We start from the raw sequence: 27,525 nt of genomic DNA on the forward strand, positions 1-27,525 counted from the left end.
AGAGACAGAAAGTAGAACAGTGGGTACTAGGGGATGAGGGAAAGGGCATTATTGTTTAATGGGAACAGAGTTTGGGATAATGAAAAGGTTGTGGAGATGAATAATGGTGATAGAAACACAACAATGTGAATGCAGATAATGCCATTGCCACTGAATTGTACAGCATTAAAATAGTTAAAATGATAAATTTTATGTTATGCATATTTTACCATAATAAAAATATTTAAAACCATATTTCACCAAATACTGGGTTAGTTTCAGTTGTAACATTGAGTGATTATGAAATTGCTAAATAACCAATGTAATTATCTTACCTCAGCTACACAACAAATTGACCCCAAGGCTTCTCCACGAAAACCGTAAGTTGTTAAATTTTCAAGATCTTCATGACTATTTATTTTTGAGGTATAGTACTTCATTGCCATCACAGGTGCATCAGCAGCCTTGATACCCTCCCCATTATCTCGCACCTCAATTTTATCAAATCCATAGTTCTCCTATAAAACGTCAACAAACAGTTTTAGTATATAAAAATATTAAACTGTTATCGCACTTAGAAACACAAGTGAAAGAATTTTGACATTTTTATTTACTTTTATGGAAATATAACATTATAGAAATAAGAGTTTAAATTCTTTTTTTTTTTTTTTGAGATAGAATCTCACTCTTGTCGGCCAGGCTGGAGTGCAAAGGCGCGATCTCAGCTCACCGCAACCTCCACCTCCTGGTTTAAGCAATTCTCCTGCCTCTGCCTCCCAAGTCTCTGGGATTACAGGCATGTGCCACCATGCCCTGCCAATTTTTGTATTTTTAGTAGAAACGGGGTTTCTCCATGTTGGCCAGGTTGGTCTTGAACTCTTGACCTCAGGTGATCCGCCCGCCTTGGTCTCCCAAAGTGCTGGGATTACAAGAGTGAGCCACTGAGCCGGGCCAAGAGCTTAAATTCTTTACCTCTACTAATTTCTAGTTATGGTGCAATGGGCAACTCCCTTGTTTTCTCTGGTCTCAATTCAACTGTAGAATAAGGAGGTTAGGCTGATCTTTAAGGTTTCTTTTCACTGTTTCATTATCATGGGTGTTTACAATATACCATAATTTGTTTAAACTTGACTAAAAAAATTATTCTGAATTACATATACCATTTATATATATGGCCCCCAAACAAAACAAAACAGGACAGAAGTCCATCAGCAACAAAGTAACACATATTCTAGTCAGGAAGAACCTAGCAAGTATCATTATTCAACTTGATTTTTATTTGTTTATTTTGGTTTTTTTGTTTACTCATTTTGCTTTTTTCTATGGCAGGAATCAACCTGATTTAATTTTAATACTTTCTCCCTTATTGCTCACATAAAAATCTATAGCCATCCAACAGAAAACTGCTGAGAAAACACCTCTAATTTGGCAACCAGTGAATTCTTAATTTGAAGAAAAGTCAAGATTTTTTTTAGATACTTTGTCACTCAGGCTACAGTACAGTGGCATGATGATAGTTCACGGCAGCCTTGAACGCCTGGGCTCAGTGATCCTCCTACCTCAGCCTCCTGAGGTGCTTGGGACTACAGGTGCATGCCACAGTCCCTAGCTATTTTTATTTTAATTTTTTGTACAGATGGGGGTCTCACGTTGTTGTCCAGGCTGATCCCAAATTCCTGGCTTCAAGCAATCTTCCTGTCTCAGCTTCCCAAAGTGCTGGAATTACACGTGTGAGCCATCATATCAGGCAAAGAAAATTTTTTCAAAATCTCAATTCATAGTTTTATATTTTAATACTAAAAATATGCATACATAACAAAAACAAAACTTAAATTCCCATGGTGTTTATTTGTATGAACACCATAGTCTAAATCTGGTAGCCAACTTCCATAATAAGCCTGACTCTACTCCACAAAGTCCTATGTGTATGAACATAGATGCAACTTATAAAGGGGGAAAAAAATCTTTCTATAATTGTAATGACTCTGGTATTTAAAATAATATTATGTCTTTCTAATAACCTAAAATGATATCATACTGTATATGTCACCAATTTTTAGATAAATTAGATATACAAAGCATTGAAGGGAGACCCCTAAGATTTTGTTCCTCACACCTCTCTCAATCTAAAATTAAGTTTCACTGGGTGCAGTGGCTCACGCCTGTAATTGCAGCACTTTGGAAGGCCCAGGCAGGCAGATCATTCGAAGTCAGGAGTTCGAGACCAGCCTGGTCAACATGGTGAAACCTTGGTCTCTACTAAAAATACAAGAAATTAGCTGGGCATGGTGGCACACACCTGTAATCCCAGCTACTCAGGAGGCCAAGGCAGGAGAATCGCTTAAGCCTGGGAGACGAAGGTTGCAGTGAGCCAAGAATGCTCCACTGCACTTCAGCCTGTGGAACAGAGTGAGACTGACACTAAGTAAAGTTAAGTTTACATTCTGGTAACAGTCTATCTTTTTTATTTAAAAAAAAATCAGGCCAGGTATGGTGGCTCATGCCTGTAGTCCCAGCATTTTGGGAGGCTGAGATGGGTGGATCACTTGAGGCCAGTAGTTTGAGACCAGCCTGGCCAACATGGTCTTGAAACCCCGTAATAAGAACACAAAGATTTGTTTAGATGTTTAAAATAGTATTGTCACATTTAATTAACTAATTATGAAAACATACCTAGTCAGGATGGCTATTATAGCATAAAACCACAATAAAACAGGTCTTATTATGAAGAGCCACACATTTAAGGTGTGTATCTTAAAATTCTACAACGCAAATACTGTTTTAATGTCAAGAGACTAAAATTTACAGCCAGATTAAAATATTTAACTTAGTTTTATAGAGGACTTCTGTTGGCTTTGTAACACTATTTTAAAAACCAGTTTTTCTTCCAGAAATGTTTAAGAAAAAGATGTTTGCCTGCCACATTATTAAGTGAACTCTGTCAGCTATAACTATCTAATCCTATTTAATTATTATCAATTGTACTCCAATCAGACTGAACTGAGTATATGAAACACCTAAGAAAAACAAATTGTTGTTCTTTGGATTTAATTTAATGTACCTTTTTCACGTTTATAAAGCTTAGAGTGTATTAAAAACAGAACAGAGGTTTGATATAGAAGAATATTCTCAAAGTGTGTTCCAAAACCCACCAGCATCAGCATCAACTAGAAATTTACTAGAAATTCAAATTCTCAGGCCCCACCTAGACTATGAAGTTCTATGAGTAAGGCTCAGTAATGGTTTTAGCAAACATCCTAAGTTATTCTGATGCACCCAAACATCATGAGAACCACTGGCACAGGGAGAAAACCTAGAATGGGTTTTAGAGTCAGAAAGACCTGGATTCCATTCTCGGCTCTACTACTTACTAATTACGTGACTTTGGGAAACTTCTCAGAACATTATTTGTAAAATGGGTATAGTATGGCTGGGCACAGTGGCTCACGCCTATAATCCCAGCTCTTTGGGAGGCCGAGGCGGGCAGATCACCTGAGGTCAAAAGTTCGAGACCAGCCTGGCCAACATGATGAAGCCCTGTCTCTACTAAAAATACAAAAATTGGCCAGATATGGTAGCACGCACCTGTAATACCAACTACTTGGGAGGCTGAGACAGGAGAACTGCTTGAACCGGGGATGGAGACTGCAGTGAGCCAAGATCGAGCCACTGCACTCCAGCCTGGGTGACAGAGCAAGACTCCGTCTCAAAAAATTTAAAAAATAATAACAATAAGAAATAAAATGGGTACAGTAGTAGTTAAGTCACAGAGTTTTATAAAAAGTGACTGGGATTTTATTTTTACACAAAATATATATAGTGTGTCCATGTCCTAGAATCTTACCTAGTAGGTAAGAAAAAGTTAGGGCCCTTTCTTACAAATGTATCTCTATCAGCATTGTTTCTAGTTCTAAAAAACCAGAAGCAGCATAAATATCTGATAATTAGGAGATTTTTAAAAATGTCTTCTTATATTCAATCCAACAGATTTATTTACCTTCCTACTACGTACTAGGTACTGGCCAGGTATAGAGGACACAAAAACAAATAAAACACATGTCTATGTGTTAGCAATTAGAACAAAGGAACTAGACATGCAAACTAATTGCAATAAATCATGAGTGATATATATCATATTTTCCCGAATGATTTAGTATACAGCACTTAAATTTTTAAATGTGAAAAAAGTAACAAGGGAAATGGTTTGAAATTTGATTAGATGGAAAAAATAAAATGCAAAAGAAAATAACTAAAACAAGAAAATATGAATAACCAAGGACATATGTATGTAGAAAATACAAACATTAGAAGGTTTAGGCAATGGATTCCTAAAGAACATGTTTTCTTTCGTATTTCCTTTAGTGTTACTATAATGTTAATTTAAATTAAATTTATTTTTAAGGATTTACTCTTAAGACAAAGGGTCCAATTTCCTACGAATAATTTACTGGTATAAAGAAATAAAATAAAGGTAACAGTTTAAAGAGAAAACATCTGTCCAGCCCTTTTTCTTTGTCTTAAAGGTATTTGGCTTCTCAAGGACACTTACCAGTTTAACATCTATGCTTGTGGCACCAGCATCCAAGGAGTTTTCAATGAGCTCTTTTACAACACTGACCACTGAAGTGATGATCTGAGAACTTGAAAGGAGTCGAATTGTTGCCGCAGGCAACTGTTTCATTTTCACTTTTAACAGAGCAGCTAGAAGATAAAAACGCAACTTGTAAGAATTGTTAAACATTCCCAACCAACAGAACAGATGGCAATAACAATGATAAATAACAGACCATCTCATTGAGACTTACTGCATGCTAGGCTCAACTGTTAGCACATACAATATTAAGTCTTCTGTCTTCTATTTCTTTTTTTTTTTTTTTTTGAGATGGAGTCTTGGTATCACCCAGGCTCACCACAACCTCCACCTTGCAGGTTCATGTGCCCCTGCCTCAGCCTCCAGAGTAGCTGGGATTACAAGTGCTCATCACCATACCCAGCTAATTTGTACATTTTTAGTAAAGATGGGGTTTTGTCATGTTGGCCAATCTGGTCTTGAACTCCTGACCTCAAGTGATCCGCCTGCCTTGGCCTCCCAAAGTACTGGGATTACAGGCATGAGTCACCAGGCCCAGCTGTAAGTCTTCCATTTCTTACTATTATCCTTTGAAAATAGGTGCCATCGTCACCTCAATTTTATAAAACTACTGAGGCACAAAGAAATTAGAAAACTTGTCCAAGGTCATCCAGTTAAGAGGCAGAGCTAAGGCGAGTCCTTCAACAATTCCTCTATTGATATATAATATATGAATACATATAAATGCCCATGGATAAAAATAACCAAAAATGGGTTCAAAAAATCCACAATAGACCTATAAACAAACAGGCCACAATAACATTCGAGGAAGAAATTGCTTTTTTAAAATTTCTTCCAGGATTTTTGTGGAACTAATTATCACCAATTCTAACTTAACTCTAACCCTGTATTTCCAACTGCCTGCTGAAATAATCATTAGCTCAAACTGTAATTTTATCTTACGTAGAAAGATATAACCAACCCCTACCTCAAACCCACGACTTTCCTATAGAAATAATCCATTCACCCTAACTCAAATCTGATCCACTCCTAAATCCCATCCATTTTTTTCTCAGTATTTCTCACACTTAGTTCCCAATATAATTTTCTAATTAGCCTCAATGACTCTTAACCTTTGGCCACCCAGTCTATATTGCCCATTAATTAAAATGATAATGATTACAATAAAAAATAGCAACTACTACATTAAACATATAGTATGCTAGACACTATGCTAAACACTTTACATATGGTATTGCATTTAAACCTTTAAACCATAAAAAGTAGGTACTATGTAGATCATCTTCATTGAGACTTAGACTTACTGTTATGACCATTTAAGAGGCTGAAAGCTGACTAAGTAACTGGACCCAGGTACTTCTCATTTGAGGTTTTTATATCAAATTTATTTCTTTAAATGTTTGTGACAACTACATCGTGGTCCAAACTCATTACAGTAGATCACTGAAAGCTCACAAATACTGGAATCAAGACATGCATGTTCTAAAGAGATTTCTTAAAAACAAACACTACAGTAATAACTGAAGAATGATAAGAACAATTGTGCTATAACGAGTGTAGCTGGCTGAGAATGAGCAAGTGATGATATAACCTTGGGAAGTTATGACAATCAGTTTTGTGCCTTATCAACAGTCTCATTTAAACATCATTAGTCATCCATAAATTCTCATGAGTTATGTCTGTTTCAATCACCAAGCTCCTTTAGAGTTAGGATTACTGTTAACCTGAACTAGTCTTATACCAGATATGTCAGATAACTATCCTCTACATTATTCTGCCTAAAACATTATGTTAATCATATGGCTTCTCAAAGCCAGTAAATAAAGCTCAAATCTCTAGGTTGGCATTTAAGGTCCTTTATAGCTCCAACCTGCAGATCCAAAATCTCTGTTAGGTAACTAGAAATCCTTTGTTCAAACAAATTAAGAAAAATTCCAAAACTGTCCTATAGAAATTCCATTTGTAAAGCATGCAGGGAGGGGGCTTTTTGCATCTTATTGCCTAATTTCAGAAAAGATTACGGGAAAATAAGCATACGCTTGACAACATGCAATTCCTCTATAGAGTCAAGATTTTATTAGGAAAAAAAGGGGGGGTTAGAGGTGGACATCAAGGTATTTCCTTTATTTTCCATGACTAGCTCCCATGATAATTTAATCCTATAGAATCTAGGTGCAAATAAAATAAATAAAACACCAAAAACAAAACAGGAAGTCATCGGTTTAGGATTATTTCTCAGGCAGCCTAAGACAAATAAAGACATGTAAAGAAAGATTCAGTAACTGAGTAGGAAATGTAGTACAGGCAGTATAACAATTACATAGGAGTTTAAGGAATGCACTTCCAGGAAGAGGCCCGACATATTGTGTTCTGAAAGTGTTAACTGATCACAGTTCATAAATACAGTATATTTGGCTACATACAAGGCAAAAGTGATTGACACAGTGAAAAAACGTACAGACCAGAACCTATAAAATAGGTATTGGGGGTTCACCTTTATTACACATAAACTCAGCAAATCACTCAAATCCCTCCATAAATCAATTCGTCATCTATAAAAATGGAGCTAACAGCTCACTGGTTTACCGTGAGGGATCAAATAAGAAAGTATATACAAAATGTTATTCTACAAACTATAAGGCCTTATAAAATGTAGACTATTATGATGAGAGATTATTATGTAAAGGAATGCTGGGAATTCTTTTTTAATACTAACTACCCTCTAATTCAGGCGTTCCCAAACTTTTTACACAGGGGGCCAGTTCACTGTCCCTCAGACCGTTGGAGGGCCGCCACATACTGTGCTCCTCTCACTGATTACCAGTGAAAGAGGTGCCCCTTCCTGAAGTGCGGCGGGGGGCTGGATAAATGGCCTCAGGGAGCTGCATGCAGCCCGCGGGCCGTAGTTTAGGGACGCCTGCTCTAATTAATCTATATATTTGCTTTAGTTTTGGAGTACCCAGTTCTCAGGAGAGTAGCTGTGAACAACTACCTATCAGTGGTTATTTTTGTTGTTCTCGAGGCTTTCCTGTCCCACTCATGCAGGGAAACAGTGGACGGTAGGCTACTGCAGCATCATAACATTCACACAAATTAGTGCTGTCACAAGCAAAAGGCACCTCTGCACTCTTCCAACACTTCAAAATTACCTCGATCTAAGGGACAGATCTGCATGGTCCAATATGGTAGCCACTTAGCCACCTGTAGCTACTGAGCACTAGAAACGTGGGTAGTCCAAACTGAGATATGCTAATACATGCTCAATTTCCAACTCAACATTAATAAAAATCATATTTCTTTACATTGATTACAAGATGAAATAATTTTATCCTATTTGGATAAATTAGATCACATAAAACACATTATTAAAACTATCTTTTAAAAAATCTGTTTAATGTGACTGCTAGAAAATTTAAAATGATATATGTGACTTGCATTATAGTTCCACTGAATAGTGCTGGATAGAGCAGTGGTTAAAATGGCAGGCTCCAAAATCACACTACTTTGGTGTTATCCTAGCTCTTACACCAGGCGTCCCCAAACTTTTTACACAGGGGACCAGTTCACTGTCCCTCAGACCGTTGGAGGGCCACCACATACTGTGCTCCTCTCACTGACCACCAATGAAAGAGGTGCCCCTTCCTGAAGTGTGGCGGGGGGCCGGATAAATGGCCTCAGGGGGCCGTGTGCGGTCCTCAGGTAGTTTGGGAATGCCTGTCTTACACTAACAGGTATATAACACTGAGGAAATTAAACTCTCTAAAATACAATCACCTAATCTATAAAATGGATATAATAATGGTATCATACGATTGTGGTGAGAAGTAAATAAGGTAGTATATATAAATAACTTATTACAGTGTTTGGTACATAAATGCTAAAAATATCCCAGGGTACGTGTTCTAAATTGAGCTCCTCTAAACCTCTTAGTGAACAATCCTTTCACCTTTAACCCCTACCCCATAGGGGCTTGGGTTCAAGAAGTCTTCTACCTTAGCTAGAAAATCTTAGCTGTTGATCAGAAAAACACTGATCAACAAAACTTGGGGTACAAACCAAGACTGACTCCTTCTGGGCAGTCTCAATCTCATCATCTTTGTCTCATTCCCTATAATAACCTTGTCCCCTACAATGACAAAACTAAAATCTTTTTTTTAAATATTTCATCCCAATATTTCTCATTCTAGTTTACTAAGACCATGGCAATTCATAGCATGAATTCTATCACTTATCTATCCCATCCCATTGTGTCCTCTGGTGTTTTAAGATGTCTGTATCTCATTTCATACGTCAGGTTATCTTTCTCACTCCTAATTGCTACAGTCTGAATACCTGTGTCTCTCCCAAATTCACAAGCAAATTGTATCTGTATTATCTCCATTTTATAGATTAGCTGATTGAATTTTAGAAAGTTTAATTTCCTCAGTGTTATGCAACTGCTAGTACGAGCTAGGATAAAACCAAAGTAGTATGATTTCAGAGCCTGCCATTTTAACCATTACTCTATCCAGCAGTGTTTAATAGAACTATCATGTAAGCCATATATATCATTTAAAATTTTCTAGTAGTCACATTAAAAAAGGTTTTAAAGAAAGTGAAGTTAATTTTAATTATGTACTGGATAATCTAATATATTCAAAATATCAAGTATCATTTTGTCCTATAACCGGTGTAAAATATTACCTTATAACTGTAAAAATTAAATTAATTAAATTGTATAATTGAAACTACTACACCCCTGTTCTGAACTGTAAAACTTTTTTCCTTCTTCCTCTTTTTCCTGCTGTACAACTTTTGAATGTAGGAAATTATATATTATGTATCTCTGGGTGCCAGGCAGAACAATCAAATGCTTCATTCATGGCAAGCCCTTCATTTCATGAATATTAATGAAGGACCACTAAATATAATTTATCAGCATCTTTCTTATGCTAACACAAACATTAGAAAAAGTAACCTCCTGGGCCGGGCGCGGTGGCTCATGCCTGTAATCCCAGCACTTTGGGAGGCTGAGGAGGGCGGATCACGAGGTCAAGAGATCGAGACCATCCTGGTCAACATGGTGAAACCCCGTCTCTACTAAAAATACAAAAAATTAGCTGGGCATGGTGGTGCGTGCCTGTAATCCCAGCTACTCAGGAGGCTGAGGCAGGAGAATTGCTTGAACCCAGGAGGCGGAGGTTGCGGTGAGCCGAGATCGCGCCATTGCACTCCAGCCTGGGTAACAAGAGCGAAACTCCGTCTCAAAAAAAAAAAAAAAAAAAAGAAAAAGTAACCTCCTTCCCTTTATATACATAATTTTAACTGGCCTCCATATCATCCTCCAGTTCACCTGCATATCATAACTTTTTTCTGGACTCCAGAGCCTTACTTCCATCTATGTTCTAAATATCATTTATTTAATCTGAAGGCAACCTAAATGTAACATGTCCCAAAGTGATCAGAGAATCTTTCACTTTCTTTTTTTGAGATGCAGTTTCGGGTTTTGCTTTTGTTGCCCAGACTGAAGTGCAATGGCGTGACCTTGGCTCACTGTAGCCTCCACCTCCCTGGTTCAAGTGATTCTCCTGCCTCAGCCTTTGTGTAGCTGGGTTACAGGCACCCACTACCAAAACTGGCTAATTTTTTTTATTTTTAGTAGAGACAAGGTTTCCCCATGTTGGTCAAACTGGTCTTGAACTTGTGACCTCAGGTGGTCTGCCTGCCTTGGCCTCCCAAAGTGCTGGGATTACAGGAGTGAGCCACCACACCCGGCCTCTAATTAACTTTCTTCCTACATTTCCTGTTTGATAATAAAAAAAATAGCCAACATGAGAATTTTATATATATTATCCTATTTAATCCTCACAACAACTCTACATATTCTATCATCCTTTATCACCAAATAGGACTTGAAGGCATGGTAACTTGCTCAAAATCACAAAACTTTTAAGTGGGAGATGCACACCTTGGCATTGACTCCAAAGGCCATGCCCTTGAAGATTTTCTTTCTTTCTTTTTTTTTTTTTTTTTTGAGATAGTTTTTGCTCGTTGCCCAGGCTGGAGTGCAATGGCGTGATCTCGGCTCACTGCAACCTCCGCCTCCTAGGTTTAAGTGATTCTCTTGCCTCGGCCTCCTCAGCAGCTGGGATTACAGGCATGTGTTACCATGCCCGGCTAATTTTGTATTTTTAGTAGAGATTGGGTTTCTCCATGTTGGTCAGGCTGATCTTGAACTCCCGACCTCAGGTGATCCGCCCACCTCAGCCTCCCAAAGTGCTGGGATTACAGGCATGAGCCACCGCGCCTGGCCAAACACTTTCAACTGAGATACATAAAGCAAAATTAGAAACCTTGAAGTCATCCTAGAAATTCTACTCACTGTCTGTATCCTGCCACCCAGTCCTACCTCTCCTAATATCTAAATGTTTCCCAAACTAGTTCTCTCCTATTTGTGCTGCCTCCATTCAGCCTCTCAAACTTTCTCTTCTGAACTACTGCAATATCTACCTAATTGATATTTTGACTTGAATCTCAACCACCAATAGGGTTCTTTCTGTATTTAAATTTCATCATGTTGCTGCCCCACTTAAAAGTTTTACAAAGGTTTCCAATTGCCAATCAGGTTAAGTTCAAACTTCTTAACGACTGGATTTTTGCCTTCTCTCCCAGTGTCATCCCATCATTGCCCGAATGTGCACTAAAGCAATTGTATTGTACAACTCATCTCTCTCTCTGTATCTCTCTCTCTCTTTTTGTTGAGACAGAGACTCACTTTGTCTCCCAGGCTGGAGTGCAGCAATCTCAGCTCATTGCAACCTCTGCCTCCCGAGTTCAAGCAATTCTCCTATCTTAGCCCCCACCAAGTAGCTAGGATTACAGGCGTGTACCACCACACCCAGCTAATTTTTGTATTTTTAGTACAGACAGGGTTTCACCATGTTGGCAAGGCTGGTCTAGAACTCCTGACCTCAGGTGATCTGCCTGCCTCAGCCTCCCAAAGTGCTGGGATTACACACGTGAGCCACTGCTTCCAGCCAACCGTCTCTTCTAAAGTGGTGACATTCACTCCTTCCTCGGCTCATAACAGTTCTCTCACTCTAGGCTGACTTCTAAGCATCCTTCCAGATTTTATTCAAGTATCAACTCTTCGAGAAAGCTTTTCTTCCCTGCTCCAGCCTCCTCTCCCTCACCTGCCAACAGATTAGGCATTCTTCCCTCTGCAGTCCCCCTTTACTTCATTCCTAACTTTAACCTTATTACAAGTTATTCTATTACTATGTGTTTCTGTTACTCCTGACTTAGAGTTCTTTGAGGAGAGGAGTTTTATATCAATCACACATCCCTAGCATAAGCCCTGGAATATAGCACTCTACTGTATGTGTACCAAATGAACGTTTTCAAAAAAGTGGAAGGGTTTATATAGAGCTTACAAATCACAGCAAGGAATGTCTGGGCCTATCAGGATAGTCTTCCATATTTGCTGAGAGGGAAATGAAACACTTCTGCAAGTGCTGATGACCAGGAAAGTCAGTTAAGGACAACAGGTGTGCCTAAAAAAGAAGTAAAGATCAGAGAACTCACAGACTTTCATTAGAGAGAAAACAAAGAAATAATTTATTTAAAGATCAGACCAAATTCAAAACAATTAAGGTCATAAAGCCAACAGAAATGCAAGATACACAGACATACATAGCCAACATTCTAAGTCAACTTCAAAATGTTGAAAGCTATGTCGGCAATAAAAATCACAAACTTTCAGCACCGCCAAGGTGAGGGAAATTACACTTCGAAATCTAATCAAGACTTTCCTCAAGATCAATTTTTGGCATCCACATTTCTTCAGGATGTAATACAAGTGCCTGTCTTCGGAGTACGGATAAACCCAGAAGGCCACTAGCAAAAATCGTGATTAACTTTAAAGAGTTTAACTTGTACCCCCTGTATGATGCCACAGCATACAATAGTAAACAACTGCCACCCTCACAAAAGGAGTTATAGGTGCCATGGGTTAAATTTGCTGCTTGGAAAACAAAAGCAAGCGTCTGTGGAATGGGCCGCAACAAAGACCAAACCAGAACACCCCGGAGCCCAGACCGGCTCAGAGAACGCGCCCCACGTGAGGGCGCCCGAAAGCCCGGCTTTGCTTCCCGCCCCGAGCGGGAAGCGTCCTTAGCTGCCGGCAGCGTTCGTACCCGGACCAGGAGTAGTAGAGGGGAGGGGGCCCTCGAGCCATCGAGAATATAATAAATACCCATTAGTCACACCACACTACCTTCCTCGCGCGAGGCAGGCAATTACCATCCACCATCGGCGAGCAGCCAGTGTATCACCCGAAGCGCAGGCCCGGCCCCCTACTCGCCCCCCAGCACGCGCGCACGTCGGAGCAGACACTGGGAGCGCGGCACTTAGTCCCGCCTCTCTTTGGCGGAACGTGGGATTGGCGTTGCTTGCAGCCAATCAGCTGGCAGCGACTCTGCCTGTGAAAGCTTCCGCTAGCTGCGCAGCGCCCGGGCTGAGAGCGTCAATCCGCGGCCGTAGCCGCGGGGCTGGACCTGCAGCGAGCCGGCGGCGCGGAGTAGGGCTGCGGGTAAGTGGGCGCGAACGCGGCGGACGCTGTATAGTCGCCGTCGTCGATAGGGAACTGCTGGCGACCTAGGGTCGTCCTGAGAGGAAAAAGTGGGCTCCGGCTGCATGTGCGGCGCCCTGCGTGGCCATGCGGGCCAAGTGGCCTCAGAGGCTCACCCTCTACGCAAATCCTTGCTGTCTTGCCGGGGTCCGACGTGACATGCGGCCGCGAGAAGGAAGGGGCGGCTGGGGAGGTGGTAGCAGTGGCGGCCTTTGCTGAGTTTCTCTGGCCCGGAGCGCTTGGGCTGCCGGTCTGGCAGGGTGGCTTCCCTGAGGGGTCGCCGCCTTCGGAGGCACCAACAAGGGCAGAGCCGACAGCCTCTTCACGGTCTCTGAGGTCATTGTTTGCCAATCCTGGGGCAGCCCGGCAAACCTGCTGGGGGGAAAGGTTTTCTGGTTGGAGTAGGGTGAGTACCACACCAGCTTTGCCTTCCAGCTGAGATGTAAATTTCAGGCCTCTATCCAGTAGAAAGTGGGAAAACTATCTTGAGTGTTGGCATATTCTTAAGTATGGTTAAAAATAATGTATGATAAGTGATAGATGTTTAGACGAAAGTTTTACACGTGTAAATTGGAGACTTTAGCGGTCTTAGTGTATCTAACTTTTGGTCATCTTAAGCCTTGATGCCTGTTCCATGGGTTTTTAGAGGGGAAGGAGCATTATACTCCGGAAACACTCGCTGGATGGGGTTATGAGAAATTCCTCTCCGTATGCGAACTCCGTAATACAAGCGTTTATTTTTTTAAATCACAGTTGTTCCAAATATAATATAGCCTCGTTTTCCCCCTCCCTCAGATGATAGGTGTTCTTCAGGACAGTTTTATTTTAAGGAATATTTAGACCCACGTAAACACCATCATTAAAAGAACCGAAAACTATTGTCTGTTCTTCCTTTGGAGTCCATCTTCAATGGAAAAGGAGAAGGGAAAAACTTTATTTATTTATTTATTTATTTTATTTTTGCTACAAGACATACCCAGGGCAAAACTTTTTAAAAAGAAAGAAAACTGAAGTTTTTGAGGAGTTAACTAGAGAAATATTCAGAAGACTCCTTGCTTTCACCTAGTTGTATCACAAAGTTGAGAAATATTATCCCTTGACCATGTAAATTTTACACCACATTATATCAACAGCGTGTATCTTCCACATTCAGTATTCAGAAAGAAGTGATCTGAACTCTGACCATTCTTTATGGATACATTAAGTCAGATATAAGAGTCTGGCTACTTGACAGACTGGCTGGGTAAGTTCTGCTTTTTCTTTTTAATATAAATTTATTGGTAAATTTAGCCTCTGGCATTTCACTTTGCTCTCATGATATAAGAAAATGTAGGTTTTCTCTTTGAATTTGAATTTTCTTATTCAATAAAACAAAATGCTAGAAAACAAAGTTTAGGAAAAGGATTTTAACTATTTTTTCAAATAGAACCATAAAAAATAAGTCTTATCTTACCATCAAGTGAAAAGTTGAACATTCTTTACTGCTGTCATCAGCATCTACAAGTAGCATATTTTGGATGGTGGTTGTGTGCTATTTCAAAATAACTAGGAAAAAATAATCCTTATAATACATGTACCTTGTCATGTCAGACTTGAGGGTGTTTAGGTTGCCAGTTGTATCAGTGTTGATTCATTTCATTACTTTCCTACAGAGCAAACATGAATGTTGGAGTCGCCCACAGTGAAGTGAATCCAAATACCCGTGTCATGAACAGTCGGGGTATGTGGCTGACATATGCATTGGGAGTTGGCTTGCTTCATATTGTCTTACTCAGCATTCCCTTCTTCAGTGTTCCTGTTGCTTGGACTTTAACAAATATTATACATAATCTGGTAAGAATTTCACATTATACTACTTAAAAGCTTTAGTTTTAGTGGTTGCCAGAAGTTAAAGGGAGGAAGGAATGGAGAGTTACTGCTTAATGGATACAGAGTTTTTGGTTTGCAAAATGAAGAGTTCTGGATGTGGATGGTAATGGTGATGAGTGCACAACAATATGAATATATTTAATACCACTCAATTGTACATTTAAAATCCTAGCACTTGGGGAGGCCAAGGCGTGTGGATCACAAGGTCAGGAGTTTGAGACCAACCTGGCCAACATGGTGAAACCCCATCTCTACTAAAAATACTGCATGCCTGTCGTCTCAGCTATTGGGGAGGCTAAGGCAGGAGAATCGCTTGAACTTGGGAGTTGGAGGTTGCGTGAGCCAAGATGGTGCCACTGCACTACAGACTGCTCGTTTAAAAAAAAAAAAAAAAGAAGGGGCTAAGATGGTAAATTTTATGATATGTATGTTTAAACACAGTTTTTAAAAAAGCTTAATTAAGGTTTTGTGACATATATGACTTCGTTTTTTTTTTAAACAGCTTTTAACATGCAATAAAATCCACTCATTTAAAGTGCATAGTTTAGTCGTTTTTTAGTATATAAGACTTAATTTCGAAAAATTCTAACCTGGGATAGAATTTTCTCTTTCTTTTAAATTACATTGGGCCTTTTTCTAAGTAAGACTTTTTTTTTCTCTTGTTGTATAAACTGTAGAAAATAGATCATTTTAGTTTCTATCCTTGTTAACTTATCTGTCTAAATTGTGTAATTATCCTTTACTGTTTCAGTATTTAAGTTTTGAACTTAATCGTATCTTATATGATTCTGGATCTTATGGTGCCTTAGCTGCTGCTTGTTGAATATATCATCCTCTCGTATTAGCTTTACAAAGCATCAAAGTTTTGATTGACTCTACTGACATATTATGCAGCCCTGGAAACTGCCTTTTACAAAAAAAAAAAAAAAATCACACACACAAAACAATCCTAATAGAAACTTTTCTTGTCTTTACCAGCCTATTAAAGTAACGTGTAAAGGAGGAAATACAGCTAGTTGAGAATTTTAATTGAATCCAGTTTAGCAGAACATTCGTTGAAAGATATTTTTTAAAATGAACTGAAAAGCATTAAGACAGGAAAACAGGAGAAACTGATTTTGAAAAATTAACATTTATTTTGGCCAGGCATGGTGGCTCATGCCTGTAATCCCAGCACTTTGCGGGGCTGAGGTAGGCAGAACACTTGAGCTCAGGATTTCGAGACCAGCCTGGGCAACATGGGGAAATCTGAAACCCACCCCATCTCTACAAAAAATTAGCTGATGTGGTGGTGGCACATCTGTAGTCCCAGCTACTCAGGAGGCTGAGGTGGGAGAATCACTTTAGCATGGGAGGTGGAGGTCGCAGTGAGCCAAGATTGTTCTACTGTACTCCAGCCCGAGTGATAGAGTGAGACCATGTCTCAAATAATAATAATAATATTTATTTTCTATCTTCTGGGGGATATTTGATATTAACTGGAGGAGGACAGGAATGATGCGCTGGTAGACATGATAAATATGTGTCCATTAGTCCATTTTATGTGATAGACTTTGTAAGGGCAAACGACGTTTTCTTTTAAATAGTGACTTCTCTGAAATACGTTACACTAATCATCTCCCTTTTGTTGACACTCTTCCTTTGGCTTCCATGGGATCACCTGCATGTATTTCTGACCTCTTTCTTCTGATGGGGTCTTCCTTCTCTTTTCTTCTCTTAAATATTGCTATTCCCAAAGTTCTTTTCTTCCTCTCTTCTCATGCTGTGTATTCTACCTAGGTTACTTCATCTACCCGTATGTTCAGTTTCTACCTGTAGAATAAGGATGCTTGTATTTATTTAAATCACCAGATTACCTTGCACTTTAAACCAAACAAGTATAAATGGTACTTATCTTACTCCTGATTAGTCCCTTACCACCCAAATCTGCTCCTCTGACTTCACTGTTAATCTTATCTAAAGGCCAAGCCAGATAGCTGAATGTTAATGGTAAAGCAATTAATATACAGGTTGAGCATCCCTAATCGGAAAACCCAAAATAGAAAATGTTCTAAAATTCAAAACGTTTTTGGCACCAATACGATGCCATGAGTGGAAAATTCCATACCTGACCTCCTGACAGGTTGCAATTAAAGTGCAGTCAAAACTTTATGTACAAAATTATTGAAAGATACCATATAAAATTAGCTTTAGACTGTGTTGTGTGTAGGATGTATATGAAACATAAATGAATTTCATGTTTAGACTGGGGTTCTGTCCCCAAGATATCTCATGTATATGGAGATATTCCAAAATCCAAAATAATCCAAAATCTGAAACACTTCTGCTCCCAAGCATTTTGGATAAGGGATACTCAATCTGTAATGTATAGTCCAAACAGACTGTTCTGAGAGTAAAATGGAGCTCTGGTAATAACTACTACAAAAGAATTGGTATAATCAGAATCATCCCATGCAAACAAGAACAAAGTCACCTAAATCTTAGGATAACTTCTTTTCCTTTATATTCCATATCCATTTGCTCAGAACAGTATCTTCTGCTTTACTCTCAACTTGATCCCCATACCCTCATTTTTTTCCTCAAGTAAATTATTCAAATAAATCAAATGGCCTTTGTGATGCTTCCCTACCCTTCTCCATTCCAACTTGGCAGAGTGATGTTTTAAAAACGCATGTTTGCTTAAAGTCATACTCTTAAGTCCTTCAGTGATTATCCATTGCAGTCATGGTAAAATTTAAGTTTCTTGTGTGACATACAAGACCAGTTGATAACAGTGCAGAAACAAAAAGGAGAGTTCACCTTATCTCAGCCAGCTCTAAATACAGGCTGTACACTAGCAGTAAAGGAAATAATTTTGCTCTCATTTTATTGCTTTGGCTTAAACTTTTCTACTATATTTTCTTTTCCCTTTGACCAAGTACTCTTTTTTTTTTTTTTTTTTAAGAGACTGGCATGATCATACCTCCTCCTACCTTAGCCTCCTGAGAAATTCTAGGACTCCTGGCACGTGCCATCATACCTAGTTAATTTTTTTTGTTTTAATAGTGATAGTGTCTCACTACGTTGGCACATGACAACACACCTGGCTATTTTTTTTAATTTTAATAGTGATAGGGTCTCATTTTGTTGCCCAGGCTGGTCTTAAACTCCTGGCCTCAAGCAGTCCTACACTACCTCCAAAAGGGCTAGGATTACAGGCATGAGCCACCATGCCTAGCCATTTTGTTTTTTTACAGAGACAGGGCCTTACTCTGTTACCCAGGCTGGAGTGCAGTGGCATGATCATAGCTCACTGTAGCCTTGAACTCCTGGTCTCAAGTAATCCTCTTACCTCAGCCTCCCAAGTAGATAGGACTATAGACAGGTGTGTGTCACCATGCTCAGCTGATTGATTGATTGAGATGGGGATGTCTTGCTATGTTTACCCAGGCTAGTCTCAAACTCCTGGCCTCAAGAGATCCTCCTGTCTCAGACTCCCAAAGCATGAGTGAGCCATGGCACTCAGTGTCTACTTTTTTTTTTTTTTTTTTTGAGATGGAGTCTTTCTCTGTCATCCAGGCTGGAGTGCAGTGGTGTGATCTCAGCTCACTGCACCCTGCACCTCCCAGGTTCAAGCGATCCTCCTGCCTCAGCCTTCCTAATAGCTGGGACTACAGGCGCGCACCACTACGCCTGGCTAATTTTTGTATGTTTGGTAGAGATGGGGCTTCACCATGTTGGCCAGGCTGGACACAAACTCCTGACCTCGGGTGATCCACCTGCCTCGGCCTTCCAAAGTGCTGGGATTACAGGCATGAGCTACCACGCCCAGCCCAGTCTTTACTATGTTAATACCCCACCCTTCTTCCTCCTCTGCCTGATTCCTACTTGCCCAGCAAAACTATCCCTCGAGGAATCTACACAACTCCCATGCTGCATTCTTTAATCATGTGTTTGTCATAGTTTTAGAATTAGCAGTTTATCTTTTTATGCTTTAATTTTTGTATCTCTAAAAACGTCTTTAAACATTTGCTGAATAAGTTAGTCTTTTCTCCAGTGGCACATGTATTAAATATATTTTAGAAGCCATCCTCTGCACCACCACCGGCCCCTAACCATGTTTCAAGTTGGTTGACCATGGACAAAATGATTGGTAATTGACATTGTATAGAAAAGCAAACTTGTGATTTACTTGTGATTAGTTCACCACACTAAAAACTTAACTAATTAGCTGTAGGAGTTGTAATTACATGACTCCAAATTTAAGTTTACTTTGAAAATAGCCTACATTAAACCAATTAAAAATCTGAAATACATGCTGAATGCCTTTAAAGATGAGAAAATGGACCTAATTATTACACCCAGTCAGAAAAATACAGTGTATTTGCCTTTCTGAACCATACAGTAGAAACCTACACTAATTGTTTTATTAAGTGCTACAGTTCAGCCTCAGAGGTATTAATCACAAGATTCTTGGCCCAGCTTTAAAAATGAATGATTCATTTTGATTTAGTAGGTATTCAGTAAGGACTAGCCATGAGCTACATGCTTTTGTTCCCTAATTCTTTTAATGTAGGAATAATTATCACAAACTTTTCTGTATAAAAACAATTTTAAAAATAATACTGGGGTAGAAGATATATGGCCAGGTACAATTTTGTTCTTTTTCACTGAAAAAAATATATAAAATAAACTGTTTAGATACTTTAAACATGATTTAAGTACAGGTGGTTTGAGGAAATAATGACAGGTTGATGATTCTCTTAGATTCTAATACGTATGTGGTCTGGAATAGAGGTTCTTAACTTTTTTGGGGTCCTATACCCCCTGAGAATTTCAAAACATATACTTTGTTTTATAATTCACTTTAAAGCCCATATGAAAATGGTTTCCTAGTGCTTACAGAATAAATACTCCTTGGTGTAATGTCATGTTCCAACATTCCTAATGTTGCAGTGTACCAGTGCTTATTCCTAGTGTATTTAGGCTAATGGGAAAATAAACATCATGCAAACAACTCTAACATGATATATTGTACTATAATAGTATTTTCAATAAAATTGTATCCAACCCCATAGACAAGAGATTATTACTAATGAGGTAGGTTTTTCTAAGGAATTGTATTTGAGCTGAACTTTTAAGAATGAGGTGATTGAGGTCACATCAAGACTTTTGCCACAGCAACAAGGAACCTTTCCCTCCTCTCCCATTTGCTGAGTACTCTGATTATACCTTGATAGCAGTTTCTGCCCTACTTTCTAGTTGTTCATGCTTAGTGTTTTTTCTTTACCATCTCTTAGCAGATTGAGTTTTTCCAAGGCTTGGGTACGTCTCATTCAATTTCATATGTGCATATATGTCCTGTGTCTTGTACATATAAGCCACTTATTAAATGTTTGGTGGGTTAAATCCAATTGAACATGAGTCCTTTCCTCCATAGCTTTGTAATTGTAGCTAAACAACTTCTGAATTGCCTAATGGAATAACTACAAGTAGACTAAGCCTTAAAAGGAAGGGTTTGATTAACCTGGTGTCATATAAAATTTCAAATCCCTAATTTTTCTATATAATCATTAAAAGTTGAGGTAGGAAAAATAACATCACATTGTAGTATCTAGAAGGAAAAACTTTGTGTCATAATAATATTTAGGCATTATCCTGTTATAGTGCCTCAAGCAGTGATCCTGAATGAAACACTGCCTATCAATCTAAATGTGTATCATCCTCTCAAGTAAACCAAATCTAGTATATACTGGGTTTTTCTACCCTATTAATAAAAAAAAATGACATGTTTAGATTTTGATCTGACAGAATGGCTTTTAGTAATGTTATTTGCTTTGAGTTTTAAAAACTGACTTCAGAAGAAACACTATTGAGGCACAATGGTGATTCTAAAAGGGAATTGAGTGGAACATTATACCTATTATATCTTTGTTGCTTTGGAAGAGAACTGTTAAGGCAAAGGCGGTTGTCATTAAATATCTAAAAACTATTTTTCCCAATAGTCTTTAAGCATTTTGTTGTTTTCTACCAGTTTGTATGTCTTTATCATTTTTTTAAGTATCATCAAATTTATTAATATACCCTGAATAAAAACCTCCTATACATTGGGGAAAAAGTAATCCTATTTCCTAATAGGAAGAGTGTAAGAAAATCTGAATGTAAAGATATGAAGCTACTCTGATACTTATTTTCAGTTTAATGAAAAAGAAATGCAAACAGGTTACTTTCATTTTACCAATTCTCACATAATATTATTTACATACCCCAGAAAGCTCTATTTTATTATAAAGAAACTGGCCACAGCCTGTCACTATTTATAAAAGCTTAAAATGAACTCAGTTAAATCACACTCTCACAAACAGCTTGGAACCTCATTAATGCTTAAAGACAGAGACTAATTTTGTATTTGATACTGATCATTTATACCCCCTTGCTTGTTTTCCAGGGGATGTATGTATTTTTGCATGCAGTGAAAGGAACACCTTTCGAAACTCCTGACCAGGGTAAAGCAAGACTCCTAACTCACTGGGAACAACTGGACTATGGAGTACAGTTTACATCTTCACGGAAGTTTTTCACAATTTCTCCAATAATTCTGTAAGTGGCAGAAATTTTTAGATAGGAGGATTGGATAAGAGGAAGATACCCTTTGAAGAATAAATTGGGATTAGAAAATATTTTGTTGAAAACTTTATCAATAAGTTGCACCTCAGATATAATATAAATTATAGACAAAATTTTTAACAAGTTGATAATAAACTAGTTTTCACTTCAGTCAGGTCATACGGAGACAATATTACATGCTAATCAGTGCAGCTGGACATTTAGGATACACAGGTCACATGTATTCCAGGCCCTGTCCTTAGGTTTCTTGTAAGAACACAAAATACATAATCATGTTCTGTATTACACTATCAGATTAATCACTCTAAGCAATGATTTAGACAATCAGAAGAATTTCGTTGGCCACCCAACCTGTTGAGATATTCAGACTCCTTGGGAAAGAGTATGATTTAGAAAAAAAGAGGTCAGGCTTTCATTATAGGACAGACCTGGGTGGAGTCCTATATATATCACTCAGCCAGCTTGGTTTACTCGTATATAAAATTCTAGCTAGTGATACCTAATTCAATCCTAATGTTCTAAGAAATAAATGAGGTATCTATCTGGATTGCATTAACTTTGTATCTGGTATCTAATTTCTTCTTGTCTGACATACTGGGCCTTTCAGAAAATAATTCCTACCTCATTTCCCCATTATGTAAGTATTTTATCCCCACCCAACTCCTACTTGGCCTTCTAAGCAGCATTTCTTGAATGTTTCATGTGTAGTACTATTTCTGTTTCTTTGTTCAAATCTTGTCTTCTACCTGAAATGCCACCTCCTTTTTCCTCCAGTTTTATTGAGGTATAATTGACAAATAAAAATTGTATATATGTTTCATTTTGTCCCTCCAAAGAATTTTTTTTTTTTTTGAGACAGAGTTTCGCTCTTGTTACCCAGGCTGGAGTGCAATGGCGCGATCTAGGCTCACCGCAACCTCCGCCTCCTGGGTTCAGGCAATTCTCCTGCCTCAGCCTCCTGAGTAGCTGGGATTACAGGCACGCGCCACCATGCCCAGCTAATTTTTTGTGTTTTTAGTAGAGACGGGGTTTCACCATGTTGACCAGGATGGTCTCGATTTCTTGACCTCGTGATCCACCCGCCCTGGCCTCCCAAAGTGCTGGGATTACAGGCTTGAGCCACCGCGCCCGGCCCCTCCAAAGAATTTTTAAGGACATGGATTGCTTTGAATTCCAAAGTACAGTGGCCTGCACATAATAGAAGTATTGCTCATATATCGTAATACTCTGTACCACATATGTTATGTATAATAATGTCCATGATAGTCAGCGTAGCCTGGTGTAGCACAAAAGACTTCTTGGAGGTGTTGGCAATCCTTATGCTAGAACTTAAGAGAGGACAGGTTTTAGATAGATAGTTAAGTAAGGGAAGGCATTTTTCAAGTGAAAGGAATAAACTGAGCATAAAATAATGGGGTTATTCTTCCTTAATTTATAACACTTTGAGGAAATTTTGAATTGGTTTAGTCCCATATAAAATTAAACTCAAAGAAAAGTGTTGGTGTGGTCTAACAAAAATAATTGCAAGCTACAGGGGAGGCTGAGGCAGGAAGGTGATTTGAGGCTAGGAGTTGGAGGCTGCAGAGAGCTGTAGTCACACTGCTGTACTCCAATCTGGGCGACAGAGCAAGACCCAATTTATTAAATAAATAATGAATGTATGCATGCATGTAATAACAAAAATATTGGTTATTCAGATGGCCCTAAATTTGGATTTTGGCTCAACCACTTTGAAGTTCTGTGAGTTTTGGCAATTTCTTCACAGTTTTCTAATCTATATATCATAATATATGCAAAACACCTGACATATTCTGAATTTTTAATCACAGCTGTCACGTAAAAGGTCAGCTGAGATGTACCTCTATAAGTGTCTGTCTTTCTCAAAATATACTTTTGACCGGCAGGTAGGATTTCAAATATTCTGATTAAATTGCTTACTTAAATGAAGAAATAGCATTAAAGCCATCTACTACATAGCATTAAGACGTTTCAAAGTGCTTTCACATTTTCCTATTTGATCATCATTTGTCAGGTAGGTGTGACATGGAGTGTTATTCCAGGTAAAGGAACAGACTCAAATACATTACCTTATTGAAGATCTTGCATCTAGTTGGAGTTAAGAGCCCAGGTTAAACCCCCTAAACTGCTATCTTGTAATACAGGTCTCTTTCCAGTATAGCTGTTGGCAAATAAATGTTGTCACACTGATTGCCACCTGGGTTTTGCATACCATCAGCGGGTTGTCTAAGTTTTTAAAAGAGTCAAGTAATTTTCTTACAGTCTACACACAAAATTAGTTTTAATTAAAAGACAAAAAGGGGACATAACACTATGTTGTAGTCAGAAGAACCTATTATAAGATTTATTATTTCTAACCTATCAGATTAGGTTAAACCTTATAATGATGGTGGCAAATGAAATGAGCTTGCAGGGATATCGTATTTTGTTCAGTAAAGGAAGTATAAATATAGTGTTCAAATATATGAAACCAGGAAGAAAGAATTTCAAAATTGAAGAATATGGTTTACTCTCGAGAAAGAATTTTCTGACTATAGTTTGTAAAATAGGTGGAGGATTGTAGAATTTCTCAATCCAGATGGTTCTGAAAATATATAAAATTCTCTGACTGTGATGTTTTTAGTCACACTTGGAAGTAGCTCCTCTCTTCTAACTATATTACATAATATATTTATTTCCCTTTGAGAAACTAATGTCAGTAGTTAAACACGATTAGAATACTTTCCTTGTGTACTGCAAAAATAGACAAATACCCATATGTAAACTAACTGCTTATTTATGAACAAATAAGATAGGATGTTTTATTCTTTACATATTAACTGTATTATTCGTTGAGTAATCAGATGATGTGTCTGCACCTTGATATACCCATAGGTAATACTAAACATTCTGGATTTGAGTGATTTATGTGTTTTTGTTTTTGTTTTTTCCTAGTAAAAGGTAACACTTGGGTGCGGTGGTGATTAATGGTTTTAAAGATGCTTTAGGCATGGGGCTTGTTAAAACAAATTCTCAGTTGGATATCCAAAAACATACATGCATTAAGAAGCAGCTGGAATGGTACAACAGTGTCTTTCAAGTTACCAGTAAGTGGTTGTAGACCTGCTCAACTGCAGTACAAAAATGAGAACATCAAAAGGGCAACCAAATATTTATTCCCTTCAAAGATAGGAATTGTACTAATGCACTAAAACCCCATTTTTCAGAGCTTTACTGTAGAGGATCTTAACCTGTGAGTCACACAACTTTTTGAGAATAAGATGAATGCTTTGCATCCAGATCTTTTTCAGAAACATATATGGAAATACAGAACTACATCTGATATTTCAGAGGGCATATGAACCCTAGTTTGAAAGCCTTCTGCCTTAAAGGATGCAATGTGTTCTATTAAACATATTTAACACAATTACAGAAATGGAAAATATGGACCTCCATTAAACAAATTTTTTAGTTCCTAATCAGATAAACTGGGGGCCAAACTGAAAGGATTCCTCTTGTTTTAGTGTTCAAAAATAGTTTTATTTTTAGGTATTTATGTTTCGGCCTTTTTTTCTACCTTTAAAATTGTTTAATTTCTAAGTAATTTTATTTTTGGATGTTACATATATATATTCTTAACTTTTATCTCTACAGATATTTTCTGGCAAGTTTCTATACGAAGTATGATTCAACTCACTTCATCCTAAACACAGCTTCTCTCCTGAGCGTGCTAATTCCCAAAATGCCACAACTACATGGTGTTCGGATCTTTGGAATTAATAAGTATTGACATTTTTTGAAACTGAACAAAAATTTTTATAGCTACTGAATTTCTTATAAGGAAGGAGTGGTTAGTAAACTGCACTGTTTCTGTGATAATGTGAAATGAGAGGTATTTACGTTGGAGAGCCAATGGCTGGTCCTTCAAGTGCTGTTTTGAAGTGCAGATTTCTGTTAAATGATGCCTCTCTTTAATACATGTGGTATCTGAAGAGAGGCTTTATAAGCAGGCTGGGCAGGCCCAGCTTATAAGTTAAAGGGCAACACAGTGAAGATGTAGTAGATAAATTCAAGGAAATAAGAATTTGTAAGATACTAGGACCAGCATAACTTATAATGAATGGGAATTGTGTTAAGAAAAGAGCATTTCCAATCATTCAGTTATGGTTAAAGCAGACTTACATGTAAACCAGAATCATCTCTATATAGGTTTATTAAAGATTGTTTTTATTACCATACATATTTCTCTTGTTTTATGTAAGAGGATATATATCCTCTTGTTTTATACAAGCCAGTTCCTACTTAATGAGGGTACTTTTTTGGTTTTGCTGGCTCAATATTGTGTATTGATCGATGAGGTCATTTTTACATTTTTTACATTACAGAGTTCATGGAGGTTCACCTTCATGACTGATTGGTGATAGAAGATAGCCAAGCATTTTACAAGCAGCCTCAGAGTCAGTGTTCTAATTTTGGAACAAAGTGGGTTTTACTGCTTTTCCAGACACAAGGCTGCTAAACCAATTGAGAAAATAATTTATTTCAAGCAACTGAAAAGTATATGGTAATTTAAAGGTATCTGCTTATTTGCTTGAACAATTTAGTTGGCAAAGTCTGTTATCATTTGGAAAAGGAAATATAAAAGGAACAACCGTATGGCCAACCTCTGGTCTGGCAGAAACTGCTTCTCTAGCAATAGTACCAAAGTAAGTAACAGTCTTTTTTTGGCAGGTCTGCGGTAAAAGATAACATTTTCTTTTCTTAGTCCTCTTCCTGCTCTCAACCCCCACATTTTGTCCATTAATATTTTGTCTTTGAATACATGGGTCTTAGTATAGATAGCTCAAAATGGTAACTGTCTTCAGAACAGCAACCACATTGAATTCTTGTGACTTAGGAAAGCTTCCTATAGTTGCTGACATTAACTACAAGAAATAACTATATACTACTTTAAGAAGTAAACATTCAAAAACAATCCCATAAAATTCAGATGTGATGAAATTTAAAAATTCAGTAATATTTATAAACAAAATTGAATGAAAAGAGTTATAGATCAAGTTAAACATCAATCTGTGTCAGTAAACTGACTTCTGGGGGTAATGATCATTGTTTTGTATTTCAAAAGTATTGAGTTTAGAAATCAGTTGTATGATACTACCTTTGTATATTTGTCTTTTCCCATGTATTTTTAAATAACTGGCATCTATAATAAAATTTTTCCTTGGTGTAAGATTATTTGAAAAGCTCTCCAAATTTAGTCATCAAAATTAAAGTGACATTTTTCAAGTTTTTGAGCAACTGAATTTATAAAATTAAAGTAACAAAAAACATTAATTTGTTTTTCTTTATTTTAAAGTTTCTCTCAAAAGGCTTACATTTTTTTAACATCAGATAGAAATCTCTTACACATGCTTTCTTTCCTGCTTTCTCCTGTCAATGTTTTAAAAATATTTACTCAGTAGATATTTGAAGGACCAACTCTGTTATAGGAGTTATTTTAGGTATTGAGGATAGTTTGTAAACGAGAGAAACCAACTCCCTTCCTTTCGATGCATACATTCCATTAAAACAAAATCTGTAATGACTATTACTTCAAACAAAATAAATTGCCATGTCACAAATGTTCCTAACTTCAAGTCAGGAGACATAATGGCAATTTCTAAGGAGTCATGAGCTCAGAAATGCCACTAATTTTAGAATACATTGGTGGATCTTTCCTGCAGCAATTATTAATATGGAGTTCTAGTGATGATTTTCTGTTTTCCTTATTCCTTCTATAATTATTTATTGGTATCTTTTATAAGGAAGATTTGTCTCTTCTTCATTTATTTATTAAATCACTTAAACTCTGGGTTCATGGATATTTCATTCTTTG

The 27,525-nt window shown here is 37.8% G+C and overlaps 2 protein-coding genes across 7 annotated transcripts in view; one reads left to right on the forward strand and one right to left on the reverse strand.

Moving 5' to 3' along the window:
* PMS1 (PMS1 homolog 1, mismatch repair system component) overlaps positions 1-27,525 on the reverse strand; it is a 107,989-nt gene that overhangs the window by 76,852 nt on the left and 3,612 nt on the right. For 3 of the 6 annotated variants that reach the window (XR_012517678.1, XM_074399360.1, XM_074399358.1), the window contains exons 1-3: positions 11,983-12,072; positions 4,529-4,680; positions 315-497 (exon numbers count right to left, since the gene is read on the reverse strand). Coding sequence is in view for 4 of the 6 variants with exons in the window: in XM_074399360.1 (XP_074255461.1) it covers positions 315-497; positions 4,529-4,660 (315 nt within the window). In the remaining 2 variants the exon portion in view is untranslated. Of the gene's footprint in view, positions 1-314; positions 498-4,528; positions 4,681-11,982; positions 12,073-12,824; positions 12,915-27,525 lie in introns of those variants that run through there. The other 3 variants (XM_074399361.1, XM_003940823.4, XM_074399359.1) reach the window with 2 other exon arrangements.
* ORMDL1 (ORMDL sphingolipid biosynthesis regulator 1) lies at positions 14,838-27,501 on the forward strand. The gene is made up of 3 exons (XM_003940826.4): positions 14,838-15,011; positions 21,475-21,626; positions 25,305-27,501. Exons 1-3 carry the CDS (start codon positions 14,838-14,840, stop codon positions 25,438-25,440), a joined length of 462 nt encoding a protein of 153 aa, XP_003940875.1. The 3' UTR covers positions 25,441-27,501.

Source organism: Saimiri boliviensis, chromosome 5 (genome assembly GCF_048565385.1).
Source record: "Saimiri boliviensis isolate mSaiBol1 chromosome 5, mSaiBol1.pri, whole genome shotgun sequence".
NCBI lineage: Eukaryota > Metazoa > Chordata > Mammalia > Primates > Cebidae > Saimiri > Saimiri boliviensis.